This window comes from Antedon mediterranea, chromosome 7, assembly GCF_964355755.1.
Source record: "Antedon mediterranea chromosome 7, ecAntMedi1.1, whole genome shotgun sequence".
NCBI classification, from domain to species: domain Eukaryota; kingdom Metazoa; phylum Echinodermata; class Crinoidea; order Comatulida; family Antedonidae; genus Antedon; species Antedon mediterranea.
In genome coordinates, this window is record NC_092676.1 from 7,916,779 (window position 1) to 7,941,668 (window position 24,890).

General features: G+C 34.2%; 5 protein-coding genes across 12 annotated transcripts in view; 1 reads left to right on the forward strand and 4 right to left on the reverse strand.

Moving 5' to 3' along the window:
• Window positions 1-5,337: 5,337 nt before the first annotated feature.
• Window positions 5,338-14,831, reverse strand: LOC140054040 (uncharacterized). The gene is made up of 2 exons (XM_072098855.1): window positions 14,779-14,831; window positions 5,338-7,379 (listed from the first exon to the last, which is right to left on the reverse strand). Exon 2 carries the CDS (start codon window positions 7,355-7,357, stop codon window positions 5,537-5,539), a length of 1,821 nt encoding a protein of 606 aa, XP_071954956.1. The 5' UTR covers window positions 7,358-7,379; window positions 14,779-14,831; the 3' UTR covers window positions 5,338-5,536.
• Window positions 9,554-10,457, reverse strand: LOC140054048 (uncharacterized). Its single transcript, XM_072098867.1, has one exon. It carries the CDS (start codon window positions 10,336-10,338, stop codon window positions 9,598-9,600), a length of 741 nt encoding a protein of 246 aa, XP_071954968.1. The 5' UTR covers window positions 10,339-10,457; the 3' UTR covers window positions 9,554-9,597.
• LOC140055381 (uncharacterized) lies at window positions 10,362-11,569 on the reverse strand. Its single transcript, XM_072100720.1, has 2 exons — window positions 10,899-11,569; window positions 10,362-10,867 (listed from the first exon to the last, which is right to left on the reverse strand). The coding sequence occupies exons 1-2, from the start codon at window positions 11,338-11,340 to the stop codon at window positions 10,470-10,472; spliced, it is 840 nt and encodes a 279-aa protein (XP_071956821.1). The 5' UTR covers window positions 11,341-11,569; the 3' UTR covers window positions 10,362-10,469.
• Window positions 14,832-18,115: 3,284 nt separating the features above from the next.
• On the forward strand, window positions 18,116-21,301 carry LOC140054053 (protein mago nashi homolog). Its single transcript, XM_072098873.1, has 4 exons — window positions 18,116-18,238; window positions 18,554-18,612; window positions 20,367-20,560; window positions 20,851-21,301. The coding sequence occupies exons 1-4, from the start codon at window positions 18,139-18,141 to the stop codon at window positions 20,948-20,950; spliced, it is 453 nt and encodes a 150-aa protein (XP_071954974.1). The 5' UTR covers window positions 18,116-18,138; the 3' UTR covers window positions 20,951-21,301.
• Window positions 21,302-22,943: 1,642 nt separating this feature from the next.
• The window catches only part of LOC140054039 (uncharacterized), a 78,223-nt gene continuing 76,276 nt past the window's right edge, over window positions 22,944-24,890 (reverse strand). For all 8 annotated transcript variants that reach the window (XM_072098850.1, XM_072098853.1, XM_072098854.1 and 5 more), the window contains one exon: window positions 22,944-23,945. In XM_072098850.1, the coding sequence (XP_071954951.1) occupies window positions 23,935-23,945 (11 nt within the window). In that variant the 3' untranslated portion in view covers window positions 22,944-23,934. The remainder of the gene's footprint in view (window positions 23,946-24,890) is intronic.

Here is a 24,890-nt window from a genome sequence, read left to right on the forward strand (position 1 = left end):
TAATGTATACAGTAATATTGTTTATTAAAGTATATTGTACTTGCAACTCATTTTTGTTATATTATAGGCCTACTATGATTTGTTGACAAAAAAATTAGTTCAGTCTATAAAAAAAATCACTTTGAAAAATTAGAAAAAAAGATTTAAAATGTATATAATTTGAAAGAAATAAATGTTGTTTTGAATTGAATTGAATAAAATGACTTTAGAATGATCGCAAGCAGTAGTAGTAAGCCTATTTGTTTGTTTTCGCCATCTTAATTTAGCTTTTTGTTAGTAGTGATGATGACGAGAAAGATGTACAGAAGCATGACGGGACGGGACGGAAAATATTTACATATTTTAAAAGTATATACTTTAAAAACTAATGATTGTCTTTTTATTAAATAAGTCTACTGGTGAACAAACCCAACAAAAAATACTGAAATAGTATGTATTTACATAATCATATCATCAACACTAATACTGAAAATTACTAAAAAAATTAATAATCCAACCACTCTCTCACTCCCCCAGCTCACTATCCCTCCCCGTCCTACTCTCTCAGCTCCCCAGCTAACTAAAGCTAGGGCTATACACAGTAAGTACCTACTCACCGATTGACTTTAACATGGGTACGTATTTCTCCTTCCAAAAGTAAGGTTGCGCATTTGAAGTTTGCGAAACCAAGATCGGCGAGGAATTGCATGAGGGGAATTAATGGGATAATATGGAAGACACTTTTTTGTTGGACGGGAAAGGTTAGAATTAGATCATTCTATTACCACTAAAAGTGGTTTATTTCTAAGGTGTAGTCTAGTTTTCAGTAAACAATTTTAGATTTTCTGGTGGTATATACAGGCCATTGTTGTCTACACATAATATCATACACACAATTACAGTATAAAGAAATGGCAATTCATCCAGTTGATTTTACAACCAGACCATTTTAGTAAATTATTTATTATTAAATATTTTCAGTGATTTATTTAATAATTTGCTTGCTTCTTGTACTTATCTAGCATATTACATCCATGTAATAAACAAATAAATCTAATTTCAAATTACTTAGTATTAATTTATTTGTGATAGTGGTGATAAAAACATTTGCAAATTTGAAAAAAAAACAAAAACAATTACAATTTAAATATAGGTCTGTAGCTCTTACTTAATAAACCTGGTATAATAATAATTATTATAGTGTGTGTTGTGAATGTAAAGTACAAATAACTCATTAAAACAAAAATAACTTTTTTTTGTAAAGTGACCATCACCTGTCTCTGTTTTCCCATATGTCATCACCCTGTTGTGAGAATGGCCCTACTACCACAAGGACATTATTAATAATATTTATTAATAATTATTATTAGTTTACATATGGTAGTTTCGAAAAAGCAATATCAAATTGAAAAGAATACCAGAAACATGTTTTCCGACACAATATTTTCTTCCACACAACTCAATAAGAACATACAGCCTGGTATATTTATTTATTTGATATTAACATTTGTTTCCACTAATTTGCATTTAGATATTATATAAGAGTATATTAAAGAGAAGTAGCAACATTTTTATTCAATGAGTTTTTTGTACTCCTATTTTTTTTTTCAGATTTTATTAACACCCCTAAATTATACTGCAGATTAATAAAGATCAAATTAAATATACGCCATAAAGCATCCAAGTATTGTGGGGAATAGTTATATAGAATTACATGGATACGACTTTTTGTTTGAAATCGAGTGAAACCCCCATAGCCGAGTTAAGACCCTGGGATACTTCTGCCCATGTTGCAAGCCGTCTAAAGCTCCAGTAGTCCCACTTTCGGTTTTTTTTCTTCTGTCTTCCAAAGGGACACTGTATTGATTGATGGAAAGTGCCTGTTTCCAGTCACCTTTAGGGTCAAATCTATTATTTTAACTGTTCTCTTGTATATAAAAGTTCTACTGGATGTCCTATTATTAATGAAACTGACGCCGTTTTTTACACCAGTAGCCAATCCGATGGGCAGGAATTTGGCTTGGTAGGGATCAACGTCTGAATATTATAGCAGTATAGTTCACTATATATCTTTTGATTATAGATACCTGAAACAACTTTAGTTCGGAGTTGAATGGAATACAAAGATTATAAAGTGTTTTTAAAGTCATAATCAATCATATAAATTATATATTAAAATATAGATAAACAGGTTGTTTATTAATCTCATTGGGGATACTAGTGACCTATGGGGCCGGGTACTGTACAGTCACAGGACAATTAACATTCTTGGTTTGGTGACCAGTGAATACACTTGCTTTTAGCACCAGTTCAGTTAAAATCAGAATACCAAAATTAAAATTCTATGTCCTCTACTTCCAGTTCCTTTATTAGATCATGGTATGCTCCATGGGATTTTCGCCGCTGTATCCATGCTTTTACGTTTCTTTTGCAATCGTTTTTTCTTCTGTTTGCGTTTATTTAGTTCTCTTACCATATACAAAATTATCAAAACTTTCGAAAGTACTAGGCCTACACTAAATCCATTTTAATTTAATATCACAATTTAATTCTAAATGATAAATGAACAGTTATTTACAATTTATCAAGCATTTTTTACCACTTTTCATAGCAATTACAGGATTTTATTTGATTCTAAATGTTACCATATGATTAAAAAAAAAATAAACGTATCCCTCGAATAAACACATCCCTCAAATTAACTCCGCCTCCCCACCTCCGGAGAGGGCCCTACCAAACATTAAACACTATACTTTAATATGTTATTAATCATCTAAGACACGACGTCTGTGAAACAGAGTAGGTTTAGTTTTACGAATATCAAGCATTTCAATAATGGTAATCGACAGAAAACAAATTTTATTACATAATGTAATATGCTAAATAAGTACAAGAAGCAAGCAAATTATTAAAGAAATCACTGAAAATATTTAATAATAAATAATACTAAATCACCAACAAATTCTAAAATTGTTAGAAATAAGCCCCCTTTAGTGGTAATAGAATAATCTAATTCTAACCATTAAAACTGATGAACAAACAAGAAAATTATACATTGAAAAAGAAAAAAAAGGTATATAAATTGTATATTAATGGATTAATAGATTTAAAGTTAGTAGATAAAATAAAACAGAAAAGCTAACAATTATAAAACTCACTACAACAAAACAGGCTTAAATTAAGAAGAAATTAATCTTTTGAAATTGTTTATTTGGGGAAAGCTAAACTAACTTTTTTGTGTTTATCACTTTCGTTCCAAATTTTGGTTCCACGGTAAGAAAAACACATTATCTGTATGATTGCCAATGAACTTTAAAACCCCTAATTACTTGACAAATGTGAAATTGGCAGGGAATGTCTAAAAATCTATATTGTATTGTAGTTACTAGCAATTTATTTGAAAAGAAGTCTTCTCATTAGTTTGCAAAGTATAGAAATATCTTCAAATTTCCACAATGCCACAACATTCATATGGTGCCTCTCCAGTGTGCATTCTCATTCTTTTCAAAATTCCACTTGTCACAAGTGGGAATTTGAAAACGCATTTGAGAATACACACAGGAGAGGCACCATATGAATGCATATTAAAAAGTTTGACGGCACCCATTTCCTTAGCGGAAGCTCGAATATGGTGGAAAATCAGGAACTTTTGAACTAGTGGGTCGAGGCAGACGGATACGAATATTAGGTGAAAGAAAAGTGAATTCCTTATGGAGGGGGTGGTCTGTTTGGGAGAGTATACGTTTTACCAAGGAGAGAACACCTACATCATAGTTGAAATTAAGTACGGACACATCAACTCCAACAACCTGCCTGGCCCTTCTGGTAATTTTATTTAATAGTTCCTTATCTTTTTCATATAAAAAAGCCTCCAAGATAATTCTACAAAAAGATACTAAGACACTTTTGTATCAAAGAAGCCAATCACAGTAAGTATTAAAGTTTAAATTTCTTTCCATGTTCACATTCATATGGTGTCTCTCCTGTGTGTACTTTCAAATGATTTTTCAAATTCCCACTCTGTTTAAATTTCTTCCCACAATGTTCACATTCATATGGTGTCTCTCCTGTGTGTACTCTCAAGTGCACTGTTAAATTCCTACTTTCTTTAAATTTCTTCCCATAATATTCACATATGGTGTCTCTAATTGTGTGTGTTCTCAAATGTTTTTTCAAATCTCCTCTATGGTTAAATTTCTTCCCATAATATTCACATTCATATGGTGTCTCTTGTGTGTGTTCTCAAATGTTTTTTTTCAAATCTCCTCTATGGTTAAATTTCTTTCCACAATGTTCACATTCATATGGTGTCTCTCCTGTGTGTACTTTTAAGTGGTTTTTCAAACTCCCACTTTCTTTAAATTTCTTCCCACAATGTTCACATTCATATGGTGTCTCTTTTGTGTGGGTTCTCAAATGTTTTTTCAAATCCCCTCTATGGTTAAATTTCTTTCTACAATGTTCAAATTCATATGTCGTCTCTCCCATGTGTACTCTCAAGTGAACTGTTAAATTCCTACTTTCTTTAAATGTCTTTCCACAATGTTCACATTCATATGTGTCTCCCCTGTGTGTGTTCTCAAATGCGTTTTCAAATTCCCAATTCGGTTAAATTTCTTTCCACAATGTTCACATTCATATGGTGTCTCTCTTGTGTGTATACGCACATGTTTTTTCAAAGTTCCACCGTCTTTGAATTTCTTTCCACAATGTTCACATTCATACGGTGTTTCTCCTGTGTGTATTCTCAAATGCGTTTTGAAATTCCCACTTGTTTTAAATTTCTTCCCACAATGTTCACATTCATATGGTGCCTCTCCTGTATGTATTCTCAAATGCATGTTCAAATTCCCACTTGTTTTAAATTTCTTCCCACAATGTTCACATTCATATGGTGCCTCTCCTGTGTGTATTCTCAAATGCGTTTTCAAACTACAACTTTGTTTAAATTTCTTCCCACAATGTTCACATTCATATGGTGTCTCTTGTGTGTGTTCTCAAATGTTTTTTTCAAATCTCCTCTATGGTTAAATTTCTTTCCACAATGTTCACATTCATATGGTGTCTCTCCTGTGTGTACTTTTAAGTGGTTTTTCAAACTCCCACTTTCTTTAAATTTCTTTCCACAATGTTCACATTCATATGTGTCTCCCCTGTGTGTGTTCTCAAATGCGTTTTCAAATTCCCAATTCGGTTAAATTTCTTTCCACAATGTTCACATTCATATGGTGTCTCTCTTGTGTGTATATGCACATGTTTTTTCAAAGTTCCACCGTCTTTGAATTTCTTTCCACAATGTTCACATTCATACGGTGTTTCTCCTGTGTGTATTCTCAAATGCGTTTTGAAATTCCCACTTGTTTTAAATTTCTTCCCACAATGTTCACATTCATATGGTGCCTCTCCTGTATGTATTCTCAAATGCATGTTCAAATTCCCACTTGTTTTAAATTTCTTCCCACAATGTTCACATTCATATGGTGCCTCTCCTGTGTGTATTCTCAAATGCGTTTTCAAACTACAACTTTGTTTAAATTTCTTCCCACAATGTTCACATTCATATGGTGTCTCTTGTGTGTGTTCTCAAATGTTTTTTCAAATTTCCACCGTCTTTGAATTTCTTTCCACAATGTTCACATTCATATGGTGTCTCTCCTGTATGTATTCTCAAATGCATGTTCAAACTCCCACTTGTTTTAAATTTCTTCCCACAATGTTCACATTCATATGGTGCCTCTCCTGTATGTGTTCTCAAATGTTTTTTCAAATCCCCTCTATGGTTAAATTTCTTCCCACAATGTTCACATTCATATGGTGTCTCTCCTGTATGTATTCTCAAATGCATGTTCAAATTCCCACTTGTTTTAAATTTCTTCCCACAATGTTCACATTCATATGGTGTCTCTCCTGTATGTATTCTCAAATGCTCGTTCAAATTCCCACTTGTTTTAAATTTCTTCCCACAATGTTCACATTCATATGGTGCCTCTCCTGTGTGTATTCTCAAATGCATGTTCAAATTCCCACTTCGGTTAAATTTCTTCCCACAATGTTCACATTCATATGGTGTCTCTCCTGTGTGTATTCTCAAATGCATTTTCAAACTAGAACTTTCTTTAAATTTCTTCCCACAAAGTTCACATTCATATGGTGTCTCTCCTGTGTGTACTCTCAAGTGCGTTTTCAAACTCCCACTTGTTTTAAATTTCTTCCAACAATTTTCACATTCATATGGTGTCTCTCCTGTGTGTACTCTCAAATGCGTTTTCAAACTACAACTTGTTTTAAATTTCTTCCCACAATGTTCACATTCATATGGTGTCTCTCCTGTGTGTACTCTCAAGTGCTTTTTCAAATTCCCACTTATTTTAAATTTCTTCCCACAATGTTCACATTCATATGGTGTCTCTCCTGTGTGTACTCTCAAATGTACGTTCAATTTCCCACTTCGGTTAAATTTCTTCCCACAATGTTCACATTCATATGTCATCTCTCCCGTGTGTACTCTTAAGTGCTTTTTCAAATTCCCACTCTGTTTAAATTTCTTCCCACAATGTTCACATTCATATGGTGTCTCTCCCGTGTGTACTCTCAAGTGCTTTTTTAAATCCCCACTTGTTTTAAATTTCTTCTCACAATGTTCACATTCACATGGTGTCTCTCCTGTGTGTATTCTCAAATGCGTTTTGAAATGCCCACTATGGTTAAATTTCTTCCCACAATGTTCACATTCATATGGTCTCTCTCCTGTGTGTAATCTCAAGTGCGTTTTCAAATTCCAATTTGTTTTAAATTTCTTCCCACAATGTTCACATTCATATGGTGTCTCTCCTGTGTGTACTCTCAAATGTATGTTCAATTTCCCACTTCGGCTAAATTTCTTCCCACAATGTTCACATTCATATGTCATCTCTCCCGTGTGTACTCTTAAGTGCTTTTTCAAATTCCCACTCTGTTTAAATTTCTTCCCACAATGTTCACATTCATATGGTGTCTCTCCCGTGTGTACTCTCAAGTGCTTTTTTAAATCCCCACTTGTTTTAAATTTCTTCCCACAATGTTCACATTCACATGGTGTCTCTCCTGTGTGTATTCTCAAATGCGTTTTGAAATGCCCACTCTGGTTAAATTTCTTTCCACAATGTTCACATTCATAAGGTGCCTCTCCTGTATGTATTCTCACATTATTCCCACAATGTTCAGTTTCGTCTTCATCTATATCTACATCACTCAGTTGTGTTTTAAAATCATCTTCATATAATGGTGTCTCCTGGTAGTGTTCACATTTTAACTTGTCTGTCTGTGTATGTATTCCTAAATGTTTCTTCAAATCACTGAACTCAAATTTATCTCCACAATGTTCACATTTATATTTCATGATGTTGGTTTTTCGTTTATTCCTACAAATTGTGACAATCAATGAATAAAGATAAAATAAAGATTACTAAAATTAGAATTTGAATAGAATATTTGTAGTTTTAATAAAGTTTAAAAAAAATTAATGTTTTCACTTATAAAATGACAAAATAATTGGTTAAATTCAACCAAAAACCCATTGGCTGGCAGCCAATTTGAAAATTTTTTGCTTTAAATTACAGTTTTTTAGGTAAAAACATTTGTTTCAGATCCAACTTTTGGTGACATAAAATGGCATATTAAAAAAAAGAATAATTATGTTTTCAGGGGGACAATATATCTATAAATTAATCTGGCCAATTACTAAAAAAAAAAAATAAATAAATAAAAAAATTGCATTTTACCTTGAATTTAAATGCATTTGTGAGAAAATAAATGGAGGATAGTAATACCCTTTTTCATAAATAGCTTATTGTTTAAGCAAAAAACATTTATTTGTTTATTACATAATGTAATATGCTAAATAAGTACAAGAAGCAAGCAAATTATTGAAAAAATCACTGAAAATATTTAATAATAAATAATACTAAATGGTCTGGTTGTAAAATCAACTAGAAATCACTGGACGAGAGAAGCCCTTGATCAATGTCAGGACCAATCAAGGTGCTTTAAACAGTCCTGGCTTTGTTTGTATCAAACCTGTTAGTGGCGGTAATTATCGCTGTTGGTTTCGATTGAATAAAATAAAATTTAAAAAAATTAAATTGTTAGAAATAAACCCTCTTTAGTGGTAATAGAATAATCTAATTTTAACCATTAAAAAGTCACTAAACATAAATTACCCTTGATATACAGTAATGGTACAACCAACCATTAAAAAAAATCTTAGTTTTGTAGATCTTAGTTTTCTAGACACCCTTCCATGAGGCCGTATGAAAGAAATAAAACTACTATACATTATCACAGTTTATCAAACTGATGAACAAACAAGAAAATTATACATTGAAAAAGAAAAAAAAGGTATATAAATTGTATATTAATGGATTAATAGATTTAAAGTTAGTAGATAAAATAAAACAGAAAAGCTAACAATTATAAAACTCAGGCTTAAATTAAGAAGAAATTAATCTTTTGAAATTGTTTATTTGGGGAAAGCTAAACTAACTTTTGTGTTTATCAATTTCGTTCCAAATTTTGGCTCCACAGTAAGAAAAACACATGTGTATGATTGCCAATGAACTTTAAAACCCCTAATTACTTGACAAATGTGAAATTGGCAGGGAATGTCTAAAAATCTATATTGTATTGTAGTTACTAGCAATTTATTTGAAAAGAAGTCTTCTCCACAATGTCACAACATTCATATGGTGCCTCTCCTGTGTGCATTCTCATTCTTTTCAAATTTCCACTTGTCACAAGTGGGAATTTGAAAAAGCATTTGAGAATACACACAGGAGAAGCACCATATGAATGCATATTAAAAAGTTTGACGGCACCCATTTCCTTAGCGGAAGCTCGGATGTGGTGGAAAACCAGGAACTTTTGAACTAGTGGGTCGATTTCTTTTTGTCTAAAAAGATTTAATAAGATCAAAACAAATTCTATTTTTATATAAAAATTAAAAATAAATTTTCTAAATATTAGCGCCGGACTTTAAAGTTTATGTAGCTAATTTAGTTTTATTTGCAGCGTAAATTATGCAAAAATCCCGATTTTGATTGATCAAGCTTTAAAATTTTGCATCACAACTCCGCTGTTCCTGGAGTGATTTTCTTTGACCAAAAACTTTTAGCAAGCTTCCTCTTATATACACTGCAGAGATAGTAACAAATATACATACAAAATACAAATCAATATAAAATCACATATAAAATATCAAAAAGTCAAAAAGTCTACGATCCAGGTGTTTTCTCCGTGAGTTAGCGTTGGACAAATTTGATGACAATAGATTGTGGGACAAATGATTTATTGTAGCGTTTAGTACGGCTTCGAGGCAGACGGATATGAATATTAGATGGAAGAAAAGTGTATTCCTTATGGAGGGGGTTATCGGTTTGGGAGAGTATACGTTTTACCAAGGAGAGAACACCTGCATCATAGTTGAAATTAGGTACGGATACATCAACTCCAATAACACGCCTGGCTCTTCTGGTAATTTTATTTAATAGTTACTTATCTTTTTCATATAAACAAGCCTCCAAGATAATTCTACAAAAAGATACTAAGACACTTTTGTATGAAAGAAGCCAATCACAGTAAGTATTAAAGTTTAAATTTCTTTCCATGTTCACATTCATATGGTGTCTCTCCTGTGTGTACTCTCAAGTGCTTTTTCAAATTCCCACTCTGTTTAAATGTCTTCCCACAATGTTCACATTCATATGGTGTCTCTTTTGTGTGTACTCTCAAGTGCACTGTTAAATTCCTACTTTCTTTAAATTTCTTCCCACAATGTTCACATTCATGTGATGTCTCTTTTGTGTGGGTTCTCAAATGTTTTTTCAAATTCCAATTTGTTTTAAATTTCTTCCCACAATTTTCACATTCATATGGTGTCTCTCCTGTGTGTACTCTCAAATGCACGTTCAAATTCCCACTTAGGTTAAATTTCATTCCACAATGTTCACATTCATATGGTGTCTCTCCTGTGTGCACTCTAAAATGCGTTTTCAAATTCCCACTCTGTTTAAATGTCTTCCCACAATGTTCACATTCATATGGTGTCTCTTTTGTGTGTACTCTCAAGTGCACTGTTAAATTCCTACTTTCTTTAAATTTCTTCCCACAATGTTCACATTCATGTGATGTCTCTTTTGTGTGGGTTCTCAAATGTTTTTTCAAATTCACTCTATGGTTAAATTTCTTTCTGCAATGTTCACATTCATATGGTGTCTCTTTTGTGTGGGTTCTCAAATGTTTATTCAAATCCCCTCTATGGTTAAATTTCTTTCCACAATGTTCACATTCATATGGTGTCTCTCCTGTGTGTATTCTCAAATGCATTTTCAATTTCACACTTATTTTAAATTTCTTTCCATAATGTTCACATTCATATGGTGTCTCTTTTGTGTGTCTTATCAAATGTTTTTTTTAAATCCCCTCTATGGTTTAATTTCTTCCCACGATGTTCACATTCATATGGTGTCTCTTCTATGTATTCTCAAATGCATGTTCAAATTCCCTCTTCGGTTAAATTTCTTCCTACAATGTTCACATTGATATGGTGCCTCTCCTGTGTGTACTCTCAAATGCATTTTCAAATTACAACTTTGTTTAAATTTCTTTCCACAATGTTCACATTCATATGGTGTCTCTGCCGTGTGTACTCTCAAGTGCTTTTTCAAATCGCCACTCTGTTTAAATTTCTTTCCACAATGTTCACATGGTGTCTCTCTTGTGTGTGCTCTCAAGTGCACTTTTAAACTCCAACTTTCTTTAAATTTCTTCCCACAATGTTCACATTCATATGGTGTCTCTCCTGTGTGCACTCTCAAATGCGTTTTCAAACTACAACTTTGTTTAAATTTCTTCCCTCAATGTTCACATTCATATGGTGTCTCTTTTGTGTGTCTTATCAAATGTTTTTTTTAAATCCCCTCTATGGTTAAATTTCTTCCCACGATGTTCACATTCATAAGGTGTCTCTTCTGTGTGTATTCTCAAATGCTTGTTGAAATTCCCTCTTGTTTTTAATTTCTTTCCACAATGTTCACATTCATATGGTGTCTCTCCCGTGTGTACTCTCAAGTGCTTTTTCAAATCTCCACTCTGTTTAAATTTCTTTCCACAATGTTCACATTCATATGGTGTCTCTCCCGTGTGTACTCTCAAGTGCTTTTTCAAATCGCCACTCTGTTTAAATTTCTTTCCATAATGTTCACATTCATATGGTGTCTCTCCCGTGTGTGCTCTCAAGTGAACTTTTAAACTCCAACTTTCTTTAAATTTCTTCCCACAATGTTCACATTCATATGGTGCCTCTCCTGTGTGAACTCTCAAATGCATTTTCAAACTCCCACTTTCTTTAAATTTCTTCCCACAATTTTCACATTCATATGGTGTCTCTCCTGTGTGTATTCTCAAATGCGTTTTTAAATTCCCACTTTGGTTAAATTTCTTTCCACAATGTTAACATTCATATGGTGTCTCTCCTGTGTGTACTCTCAAGTGCCTTTTCAAATGCCCACTCTGGTTAAATTTCTTTCCACAATGTTCACACTCACATGGTGCCTCTTCTGTGTTTATTCTCACATTATTCCCACAATGTTCAGTTTCATCTATATCTACATCACTCAGTTGTGTTTTAAAATCATCTTCATATAATGGTGTCTCCTGGTAGCGTTCACATTTTAACTTGTCTGTCTGTATGTATTCCTAAATGTTTCTCCAAATCACTGAACTCAAATTTATCTCCACAATGTTCACATTTATATTTCATGATGTTGGTTTTTCTTTTCGTTTATTCCTACAAATTGTGACAATGTAATAACTATATAATGTATTTACAGATTGTCATACTGTATTATTATTATTATTATTATTGTTATTATTATTATTATTATTTTGCATAACAAGCACGTACACAATGTGAACAGTTGACAATAAAAAAATAACAAATCAACCAACAAAACAATGAGATATAGGATAACGTGTGGCTGGTTGATCCTCTCAGGTTCGCTATTTGTATTGACGCGTTCCGACTTCAATAGACACGTTTCGCGCTCGCGACCAATCAGAAATAGTGGGTATAGATTTGTAAACAAACCGAACACCTCTCGCCTAGTGCGTGTTGAAGCATAGCGAAATGGCGACTGCCGAGTGCTTTTGTTGCAAGGTGCATCATAAATGTTGTATATGTTGGATAAATCGTGAATTTAACTACACAAAATCACTGAATAATATTCCTGTTTTTAATTTTCAAACACTTGCTGAGTGGTTTGCGTCGGCTCCGAAGGATAGTGGCGCAAAATCTTGGAAATTTTTCAAGGAAAGGTACGTCCACGATGTGCTCGTGTCTCTCCGCCCGCCCGGTGGCGTTGCCTGATGCGGTACTTCGTCTACTAGGCCTAGGAGGCTTGGGTGTCTGTTTAAGCACCGAAGAACATCACATAATACATGGAAGATGCAATAGGAGCATGAAGAAGAATGAAAGATAATAATTAATATATTTACGCAACATTTGTAAATAAAATCAACAGTTAACATGTATTAACACTTTGACTGCCAGAGGTTTTTCCAGTTAGAAACTGCCACCGCCAGCGTTTATAGCCCAATTCGATGTTTTTATTAAAGCTGATTGAAACTATGTATGTGTCAGGGGCGCAGCCAGCAAAGAATTAAAGGGGGGGTCAACCAATATGTGAGTATTTTGCGAGCGAAGCGAGCAACCATGGGCTTGGAGCCAGGGGGCCGCCAAGGGCCCCCGGTTGGGGTCCAGGGGGCTTCGCCCCCTGGAAGCTTTGGCGGTCTAGGGCAATCTAGATCATTTGAATCGGTTTACGCACACACAAATATGACAATGTTAACACTAATAAACTGAAACAAAGAAAACAAAAAACAACTCTCATTTTCATTACATAACATTTTTATATTCCAGGCTGCCACAGACAAACACAAGTTTTTCTTGCTTGTTTGTTGATTTGTGTAGAGAGGCTGTAAACTCAGAGGAGGAATTATTTGAATTCCTCCCTTTTCACCAATACAAAAGTTGCATGAAATGAACGTAGAGATGCAAAAGTTTGAAAAAAGAAATTAGAATGATAGCATGGAGGGAGTGATATTATTAAATGAGAACCGTAAGGTTAGAGTTCATACACTGTGCAAGTCCAAGAAGCTATCTTGGCTCCATGTGTATGTGAGACGCTTATCATACCCAGTACATACAATATTTTGTTTAAAAATATACCTATTTTGTTCGAATGTATAGTATAGGTGATAGCTTATACATAATTGTAATAACTAACTTCTAAATTATTATCATACATTTTACGTTAGTTACTATAACGGCGCTCTTGACATCGCGTGATGCATCTTTAAACATAAGTTTGGAACATTCTTCTTGGCTTGGAGACAGAATTTGCGAATGACATTCTCTGTATTAATGTTCATGTTAAAGTGTATGTTCATGAGGCACAATCCCGAAAGCTGCTCATAAGACATGTGATTTCCCAAACAGGTTTTCGTTCTCCATAAAGTCGAAAAACTCCGCTCAGCTTCAGCAGACGTTACGGGCATAGGCCTACGCGATTAGAAGAAGTGCACGCACATTCGGGAACACATTTGGATCCGCTAATTTTACACAGTCGCTTCCATCACTGAAGCTCGGAATGAAGATGTTCGTGTCTTGGCAGATCATCGTACCAAATTCAAGTTCTTTGAAGACTTCTTCAACATTACACTTCACTATAGACTCGGGTGCTACGCCAAATATTTTAAAGCATGGCCTGTTATCGGCAGAAAAACGGGTTTTTAACTCGGTTTGTAATCAAGAAGTTGATTTGGTAATACTGCTCGGTAGTAATCTTCCACAGTATCTCCAGGATGATTTGATCTGTATTGTTGTCTCATGTTTTTATTTATTTTTTCTAAAAAAAAGGGGGGGGTCAGGACCCCCGTGACCCCCCCACTGGCTGCGCCCCTGAGTGTATGTTATTTCGACAGATACCATTTTGACAATCGTTCGTAACCAGATTAGTTACTTTCAAAAAGTAAAATATTCACGGTCCAGACCGAATATATAGTGTCCCTATTTATATAATATACCAATAATTAACCTATCTACCGGATTTTGTAAAAAAACGCGAAAAACGAAGATCTTCGTGTTTGGCAGTCAAGCGTTGTGTTTCCAAAAACGAAGATCTTCGTGTTTGGCAGTCAAAGTGCTAAATGCACCGTAAAATAGTAATATAATCCTATGTGTCAAACCAAAAATGACAATATACATAAATAAAGTCGATGATTCCGAACCAAATGCCCAAATAATTCTACAGTGAATATAAAACATAAGTTTAGAAAATAAATAACATCCTTACCATGCCATTCCATCAAAGGCTAGTTTTGACGATTGCTTTTTAAGATGATCATCTCTCAGTTCTCCCATGCTTTACATACCTCTCTCGCTGTGTTTGTTTACCATTGTATACCCACTAAAAGGTCAAACTGACGGTGACCTCGCGAGCGCGAAACGTGTCTATTGCAACTCGACGAAGTATAAACAACACTGTTCAGCCAGCCTGTTACTTTGCTGGCGAGATGTTTTTAATCTTGTGGCCTCCTCCCCACCTCCTCCTTCCCTTTTTCGCACCTTTCTTGTATATTGCGACTCCAAATTTGTTAACCTACTTGGATCGATCCATTAACTTTCTCCTAAATATTACACCTTAGAATAAGTTTTTACAGACGTGTTTCTATTTCGCACATAACATAACATTCTACACAACTTACTATTAATTACTTCTAAAGCCTTCTCGCGAATTTCGCCAAAGAACTTATAACACAAGAATCTTCTGTTAAATAGTTCGATCCCCGAAAACACGGGTTAAAAGGTCAAAACTGGGCTACGCCATTTCACAGCATGGAGCAGCGCCCTCTCCAAACTAGGAAGTCAAAACAAAGATCTTAGAAAAGTAAAGATGGAACACTCTACGCGAAATGCGTGACAGCGTCAGAGCCATATGGCTCTCACGCTTAGACAAGTTTCGAACTTTCACAGCGTGACGATCACTTATTCATTTGAATGGAGGAAGAAACTAAGTCTAAATAAATTATTAATAAATAGTTATTAATTATGAAGGATAAAATATAAAAAGTAGAGGCAGATACTGTGCAGCAATTAATTACAAAAGCAATGCAAAGAGTAATCCAGAACTTAGTTTTTTCAATTTTCCTAAAGATAAAAACAGGTAAAATGTTAGCTAACAAGTTGACTAGCCTATTTATGGCTTACCTAGGCCTAGTCTAGGCCTAGATGAGGCTTAAATCAATTCTTTGGGCTTTTTACTGATTTTAATATTTTATATATAAATTTTATGCCTAGGCCTATTGATAACATCTGCATATCACCTGGCGGTTTATAATTTATTCTGTGCCTGTTAATTTATATTTTATTGACCTAGGCCATAGTAGGGTAGGCCTATATTTATACAGTATTATTATACTTAAGCCTATATAGGATAGGCCTAATATTTATGTAGTCTATGCCTTTAACATTATCAATTTGATCAAGTTATTATTAGTAAAAAATAGGCATATGAGTATCATTCATTGAGTCATTTTATCATTATTAATAAAATTATACCCATTATACCGTATATCAATAATTCAGGTGTGCTAGATGGGCCGTAAACACAAAACGTTCAGAAAATTGATTTAAAAAAACAAGTTCCTACATTCACCGCCGCAATTTCCATTATGTAGCCTTCATTTTGAAAATTCACAAGTTTTGGAGTTTCCGGGACGATTAGTGTGGAATGCGGTGCCCACATTATTTAACATTCCGAACCCACCACGCACTTTGACAATTAGTCGAAAACTGCCAACAAAGATCGTCGAAGATGTATTTCAATCTGTTAACACAGGGAAGAGTTAAGTAATTTAACTCTTCCCTGGTTAACTGTTGGAAATAATAGTTAAGTACAAATCAACAATGTCATAAATAATTTTTTTATGTATTTTTACAATATTTATTCTGGATGGACACTTTTTGTTGTTGCATGTTCGTTCTCATTGCAATCACACATACGCATCATCAATATCTTTTAACTCCTACTTCAGCACATTGTGTAGGTGAAGGATGTACAACAAGTAAGTAGACCTCCTTCATCATATATCATTATATTCATTGTTTTGTAACAAAAGAACTGTTTAATAGTTATGTATAATCAGTGTTTACAATTAAAACATAATTATACGTCCAATGTTTCGATTGCGACTTAAAGCACAAGTGAAGAAGCAAGTCCACCATTAAAGACCTAAAAAAATGTCACATGGTTGATAATATCATCGGTAAGGCTAAGTGTATGCCAAAGAGAACTTTAGATTTTTTTCCGATCAATTGAAAACATTTAAAAGAAAACCAACGGGGCGTATGTATACCACATCACACAAACTGTTTGCAATGGCATTGCGCTATCAAGGGGCCAGAGTCTATAAGTTTTGTAGAAAAAATTCAACCTACCGCATCCAAAATCCCTCAAAATGTGGCTACGTAATATAAAGATAGGGCCAGGTTTCAATGATGTCACATTTTCATCGTTGAAAAAACAAGTAACAAACTTGGATTATCGAGAGCGCGTATGCGTTTTGGCAATCGACGAAATGTCTATAAAATAAGTCATACATTTCGATAAGAACAACGATCGTATTGAAGGTCTGGAAGACTTCGGCAGCATTGGCATAACAAAAAAGGTTGCAACACAGGCCCTCGTTTTTATGTTACGAGGGTTGACTTCGAAATGGAAGCAACCACTTGGCTATTTTTGGCGAATGGGGCAACGCCCGGGGGTACATTGGCTTGCCGTCTGAAAGAATGCGTTCGTCGTTTATTTAAGGCTGCTGGTTTAACTGTAAAGGCAGTTATAGTTGACCAAGGGTCTAACAATATAGACGAATGTAGGCCAACAATATCATGGGTGTATGTGAAACTAAGCCTTACTTTTATCATTACCATTCACCAACACAAGGTGTACACATTGTTCGATCCTCCACATTTGATAAAAAGTGTCCGCAACAACCTGAAGAACCACGAACTGGTTGTGGATGGAAATGTCATAAAATGGGACCACATTGTTGAATTTTTCAAGGATGGACAAGCTCTTTGACTCATGCAATGCTCGACATACAAAGAATGCGAACATCTAAAAGCGGGCTGCTACGAAAGATTCATTTCATGTAAAGTTTTGGGAAGAATGTTATGAATGACGGCTCAACAAAAAAAGTAGCTTGTATCAACGGATGGCTTCAAGTTCGTTTTAGCGGGAAGGTTAAACCAAGATTTCCTGGAGAATCTGTTTTCAATTGTTAGAGGAAGAGATGGTTACAGATACAATCCGATGGCCCATGAGTTTCAAACATCTTGAAAAGAAATACGTGTAACAAACTAATGATTCCTTTGGGTAATTCCAATTGTATGCCGGATTCCGATCAGCATGCAACTTGTCCATATTGACCAAGCAACACTCCAACTGGTGCCATAGACAACATCGGGCATACGCAAAACCACCACAGATGTAATTGAACACGATGGCTCCATTAGAGCAGATGATTGTCTAAGTTGTTTAGATAAATTGACATAACAGAACTTAACACACTTGTATACGTTGCTGGTTATATTGTGAGAAACCAGCATACCAACCTCAAGCCGCATTGCGAAAGCTCATGACAGATTTCATATGAAATTAAATGTATGTAAACCTGACATCGAAACAATGTTTATTGCAACATACACTAACCTTAGCATATTCTATGTTGTAAAATAAACTTAACTGGTTATAACTTTGTTTTAAAGATTTTGTACAGTAACCTGTAATTTACATACCACTTTTATAACGTACTTGGTCAGTTTCTGAGGTTATTACAGTCATGATACCCACCAAAAAATATTTTGAGTTAAAAGTCTATATTTTTGGTTTAATAAAAGCTATCTAGCAGATATTAATAAATTAAAAAAATTAAAAAAAGTTAGTTTTCTAGATCTTAGTTTTCAAGGCATCCGTTTTGGAAGCCTCTAAAATTCATGTAGAAAAGATAATAAAAATAAGTACAATATTATGAGGGCGCCCCATCAAATTGATTTTTTAACCAAGCATGGCGTCTGGCGGTAACAGTGAGTTTTATCTTCGATATTATGTTGGTCATAAAGGAAAATTTGGCCACGAATTTCTTGAATTTGAGTTTAGACCAGATGGTAAGAATGTTTGTTACATAAGGAACAAATCTATTTTATATAAAAAGAAAATTATTACTTTTAAACTTGTGATTAAGGGGGTTTTCCACAGGCTACAGTACCAAGCCGTACAACGCGAGGCGTACCTAAAAAGTATCCTATTTACCTGATCCCGTACGTGGCTTGTCGAAGTGTTTGTTGGAGGCGTCTCTCTTACCCCTCTTATCACTAGGCCTACTAGGCCAAACATAACAAACATAACATTGCGTATTATTATTTTCCCCTTTTCATTGGAATTTATAACATTTTTCATGAATTACATTTCTTCCACAACAGGAAAACTTCGATATGCAAATAATTCCAATTACAAAAACGATGTTATGATCAGAAAAGAGGTAAGTTTAGGGGTTTACGATGAAATCGGTCGCGATAAAATCAAATTCCGGTATTTTGTATGGCGCGCCGCTAGAGCTATACGTTTGATGATATCGGTCGCGCTATTTTGTATGGAGCGAGATACATGCTAGCGGGATATACATTTTCTTCTTGAAAATTTATATAATCTAGATTTAATTGAAATTTTTTATGTAGAAACTAGATTATTTATGTGGATATTTTTTATTTTGGTTAATAAATATTTATTATCAATCATTTTTTTTTATTTCACAGGTCTCGGAGAAGGACGGTCTTTTCAAAATGGCCATTTCGAAACACGTTTAAATATTTTATTTAAGGCATATAATAATTTACCTACTATTTTATTATGTACTGAGAATATACGTCTGTGTCTTTTTTTATGCAAATAATGCAAAACGTAAAAGAGAACAATTTATTTTAAAACAATTTAATTGTTACAATGTATAGCCCGTAAAGCCAGCGTATCCATTTTTATACTTATTCATACTGTGGCAGATATATAATATCCATGTCGTTAACAACTTACTATTGGATCACCTTATTTTAATTTCAATTTAATTTATGTCCGTACGTTATGTAGGATATTATTAAGTATATAATGATTATTGTTGAGGCAAATCACGTGTATATTTTTATTTCTAATGTTTAGGCCTAAAATAATTTCTAGTAAAAATGATTATTATATGCAGATCGTTAAAAGGTGAGTTACTGAAATAAACCCCGAAATCAGCCATATCGTGGATGCGCCTTCTATGATAGTGCAGCCGTTAACTGCACGTTATTTTGCTGACGGGGATTCCCTTTTTAAAAAAAAACAAGCACTATAGTAGTGTGTCAAATCATCGACAAAACACGTACGATCGTTGTCCATGGCCAGATAAAGATAGGCCTATTACTAATAACCATACGTTTGAAACATCTATATGCCTCCTGCCCGTGATTTATAACGGCATATTATTTTATTAGTATTATCCTAAAACCATGCTTACGTAAGAGTGGCGGATATCGAACGTAAAAATCATCGTCGTACATCATCTTCCTTTATTGCATAATAGGCGCGTCTACTATAAATTATTTCAAAATTTTCAAAACTTTTTAACAGTGGCATGCTAATCTTCAAAAACTTAAACAATATTTTCTAAACGAACACATTACAATTATTCACAACACCTAGGTAAGAGGTAAGATAAAATGAAAACACAAATTATTTATAAATAATGAGATAAATATTTATATTTACTGTACTAAAAAAATAATAACGGTCGAGGTATTAGAAATTCTATATTCAAAATGACTAAAAACATAATTGGCGTTTTCATTAAAAATGTATCTAGTGCGTCCCATGCAAATAACGCGACCGATTTCAAACGCGACCGATATCATCAAACGTATAGCTCTAGCGGCGCGCCATACAAAATACCGGAGGTTGATTTTATCGCGACCGATTTCATCTGACGCCAGTTCAGGTCTAGTCTACTCTACATTAACTAAATATGCCTAAGGCCCTACTACTAGCCTACATTTACATAAAAATTTGGTGTTTTTTAGACCAAAATAACTTGGCATACTTGTCTGGATCCTACTTGTCTTTACCAACACACATCCACACCAGTCTCTAATGGGTTAAGATCAAGGATAATACTATAGTCTAGCCACAATGTGTGTGGGTACAGGTTACGGGAATCTCTCGCTAATAAAGTGTAATATAACCTGTAAATTGTATTTATTATAGGCATTTGTACACAAAGCTGTAACGCAGGAACTGAAGAGGCTGGTAGAAGACAGTGAAGTGATGCAAGAAGACGATGGACTGTGGCCACCTCCAGACAGAGTTGGAAGGCAAGAGTTAGAAATTGTCATGGGTGATGAACATATCTCATTTACAACAAGCAAAATTGGATCTTTAATTGATGTAAATAATAGCAAGTAAGTAGGGGATATATTGGACTTTAATTGTTTAATTCATTTTGTGAGCCATGTTTTTAACATCATTTAAATTTGCATATGCATCCAACATACAGTGAGTAACTCGATAATTACAGGATGGATAAACTATTTATTTATCGTGCGTACTAAGTCGTGAGTTACAACCCTGGTACTACAGTACTGTAGGGTCAGGATTGAACCCTGGACCTTAGGCAAGAAGGCAAGCATGTTAACCACCAAGCTACAGCTCCACTATATATAGAACATTTGTATTTTCTGTTTAATTTCAGGGATGCAGAAGGGCTAAGAACATTCTACTATCTGGTACAGGACCTTAAGTGCTTTGTTTTCTCTCTCATTGGTCTACACTTTAAGATCAAGCCTATATAATCTGATTCTGACCTTTTTTGTTTAGGTAATTCCTTTTTTTTAAACCTTAAAATAATGAGTGCAAGTATCAATGTTGTAAAAACATTCAATGAAGGAAAATGATCTAATATCCCTATATATAAACCAGTGGAAATGAATTGTCTCAACACAAGATACAGTAGTACAGTACTGTAAAACGAAAGATGGATAATAACAGTGTACAGTGCCATGGTCGCCAGCTCTGTACTATGTAATGACTAAACCTCAATAGTTAAGTTGATTCACAATAGGTGAACATTTTATACAATTTATTCTTGTCATTTCACCATAGTTTTGTCGTACAGTTTTGAATAAAATCTTTGTGAAATGTTATTTTAAGAATTTTTATTTTTCTGTCAAAGCTGCAATAATCAACATAGTCTTGCAAATTGCACAATCCTGAATAGAAGACTTAGATTATAATTCCTATAATTGTGCATGAATAAAATTCAGGATAAAATTAACCATGTCCTCCCGACAACCTAAAGACTACGCCTGACACAATCTCAAAACTTGTCTTGTCCGGATTGAGGACTTGAGGAACTACGTAACAGTAATAATATGAATAGAGGTGCTCTTTACCAAAAAGCTGTTTCAACTTAACGAATTACGTATAAAATAAGGTAATGGATTCCAAGGTGGTGTCAGAAGTGGAATTTGCCTGGTAAGTTTAACAGTGGATGATAAATGGATATAAGGCCTTGAATATAGAACGGGGCAGGGTTGTGGAAACAGTAAAATATTGAATTTGGCCCTGTTCTTGCTGTGAATGATATACGGTATATTTTTATGGCAGCATTCATAAAATAGGCGTAATGAATAGGTCTGTAAGGGCGTGTGGTGCAGTGTGTTGGACTGATCGTGAGATCGAGGTTCGAATCCAACTCCCGCCGCATTGCTTGTATCCTTAGACAAGATACTTTAATTATGTTTGCCTCTCTCCACCCAGGTGTATAAATGGCAACCTGGTTAGATCAAGACATAACTTTGTGCTGATTACTAACTGCATTATTATTATATTATACGGTATATTCCAAAATAGTATATACCGTCTATTTCGTGCACCATTTTTGCTGCCTTCAAAATATACCGAGAGAATCTGATGCAACAGAATTGAGGAACTTGGAACAAAAATTGCATCTTAGTGATTGTAATACAACAAAAAAAGCGACAACACATTCTCTTTAAATCTCTTTGTTGACATAAATGCAGTCCCAGCAGGACAAATTCCACATGTTTTATTTCTACTGTTTTTCATTTGAATCTTTGCTTTTATACCTTTTTTGTACATGACAACATCACTACAGAAAGCTGTAAGACAACATCAAATGTTATTACGCACTTCGCTGGAGCAGGCCAGCTTTTGCTAAGTTGATTTTTAACAGTACTATGCTATTTGAATTCAGTAACATCTTTTAAATCTTTAGTTATCAAATCAAATCGGTGCCAATTTACACCAAGCTTAGTTACCAACAGAAATGAAACGAGAAATTACATTATTAAACTTATAAGCCAGACTTTATAAACACCAAAAAATGTATTTAAAACTAATTAAAGAACAATTTACATACATGAAGAAATAAATATATCACTAATTTTTAATTGATTAGTTATCTTACATAAAGTTGGTTACATTTCTGTTGGATTGCATTATTTTCATAGTTTTTATTTAAGCATGATAATGGCCCACTGACAATAACCCAAGAATTCTGCATCTTAACACGATCCAACACAAAATAAACCACTTTAAAAATTCTTATATATAACATACTAGTTCATACGATTGCAGTACACTCCTTGGCTGTATACAGTCTCCCTCATTAATATACAGTCCCTCATTAATATTCATAAGGGTCATGCAACCTTTGCCCCTTAATTAATATTCACATAATTACGCTTCATGATCAGCTTGAACATGATAATAAATATTGCAACAGAGTATTTGTATAATAATTATTGGCTAGACATTTATTTCTTTTTTTTCTAATCTAGTACACTCATTTTTTAATAGTACACTAAATTAAATGAATTGTTTAATCAGTGTTTGTATACAACACAGTATAGTCATTATAATATTCAACGGGCCTTGTATATTTAAACATTTTTTTAAACACCAATGGAAAAAATTTAAACACGGTAAATTCATTGTAAACCTAGTATACTTAACACACATTACACAAGCTTTATCAGTTTCTTACATTTGCTGTTCTTGCCATTGTTTAATTAAGATGAGCTTTATTTTAACGAACAGACTTGCTCAGCTAAACAAAGGGAATTTGATCCTAACACAGATTCCACAGCCTTTACTATTGTATAATCTATTCACAGGGTTTTTTTTTTGCAAATTTATCTCTAGTCTGACATAGAAGTGATGTATGTTTTGCCGATTCTGACGGCAGCCAATCACTGCACTTGGCAAGATCCTTCTCAAAAGCCATCAGAACAACAAAATAAAGTAAAACTTTAAAATCATCACAGGTTGAAGTCCTCCGTGAAGTTACACATCATTAAAATGCATTTTTATTTAACAATACACAATACATCAATGGAATATAACCTTATGGTTAGTTTTTATTGTCAAATAAAAAAAAAGTACTCATGCAAAATAACTATGGAGTCATGTGTAATAATATAATATCACACCTTTTCAAGTATTTTGTCGACACATTTACACTGCTTCTTCCGTCTGTACATGTCATCAATATATTTATAAGGAAGAAGTCAAACAAATTCCACATAAAAACACAAAAAAGATGTGCATGGGCAGTCAAGCATGACGACCTCTTGATCATATATGGCTTGGCCATTCATATGATGCTGATGAACAGTTTATTAGATTTATTTGATATGGTATTCAGTAATCCATTGAAAGATGGAGTCTCTTTGATCACTGATGGTCTTTTGGTTGTTGTCAGAGGTTACCCATCGTGATTAGTGGATTACTGCTCATATGACTTCGATCTTTCTCACACAGCATCTGTAAACAATAACAAATATCAAATATAAACTAGTATGTCAATATTTAAATATATTTTTATTAATATTATGTTAAAGCCAACTAAATAATGTGTAAATTAGAGAAAAGGGAAATACAGTAGAACTCCTCCTTTGGGACATCGGGGGGACACTCCTGTTGAGAGGACACCGCTATTGAGAGGACACTGCTATTGTGGGGACACCGCTATTCAGAGGACACCACTATTCAGGGAGGAGGGGGGAACATCCTTATTCAGGGGACACATCCTTATTCAGAGGACACCACTATTCAGGGGGATGGGGGGGGGACATCCTTATTCAGGGGACACCGCTATTCAGAGGACACCACTATTCAGGGGGAGGGGGTGGAGACATCCTTATTCAGGGGACATACCTATTCAGGGGACATCCCTATTCAGGGGACATCCCTATTCAGGGGACATCCCTATTCAGGGGACATCCCTATTCAGGGGACATCCCTATTGTTGGGTCTCAAAGATGTTCCCTTAAAAGGGGTTCTACTGTACTATTTTACACATTTCTATAGTAAAAATAATATTTATTATATTATTATTTAAAATTTATATAATATGTTGTTAGTAGCACACAAACCATTAAACTCTTTCCATCACAAGACAACACATATAATAGGGGCGTAAGCCAGAAGGGGAAGGCGGAGGGTAAATGTTTATGTTAGCATTGATTTACACCATAACCACTACAAGCAAACCATACTCAATACCCACACACCGTGAAGAAACATACTACAGTGAAAAAAGTAAGCAATTCAGATGAATTAATAAAATATCATGCAAAAAGAAATATTGTTGCAGTGCAAAGCAAAACAAATTATATTAATGTTATCAAAAGTTCTTTGATAAATCATTTTTAGATGAAATGAAATGCATTCATATTGATTAATTGGTTATCCGCAACGAAGTTGCAG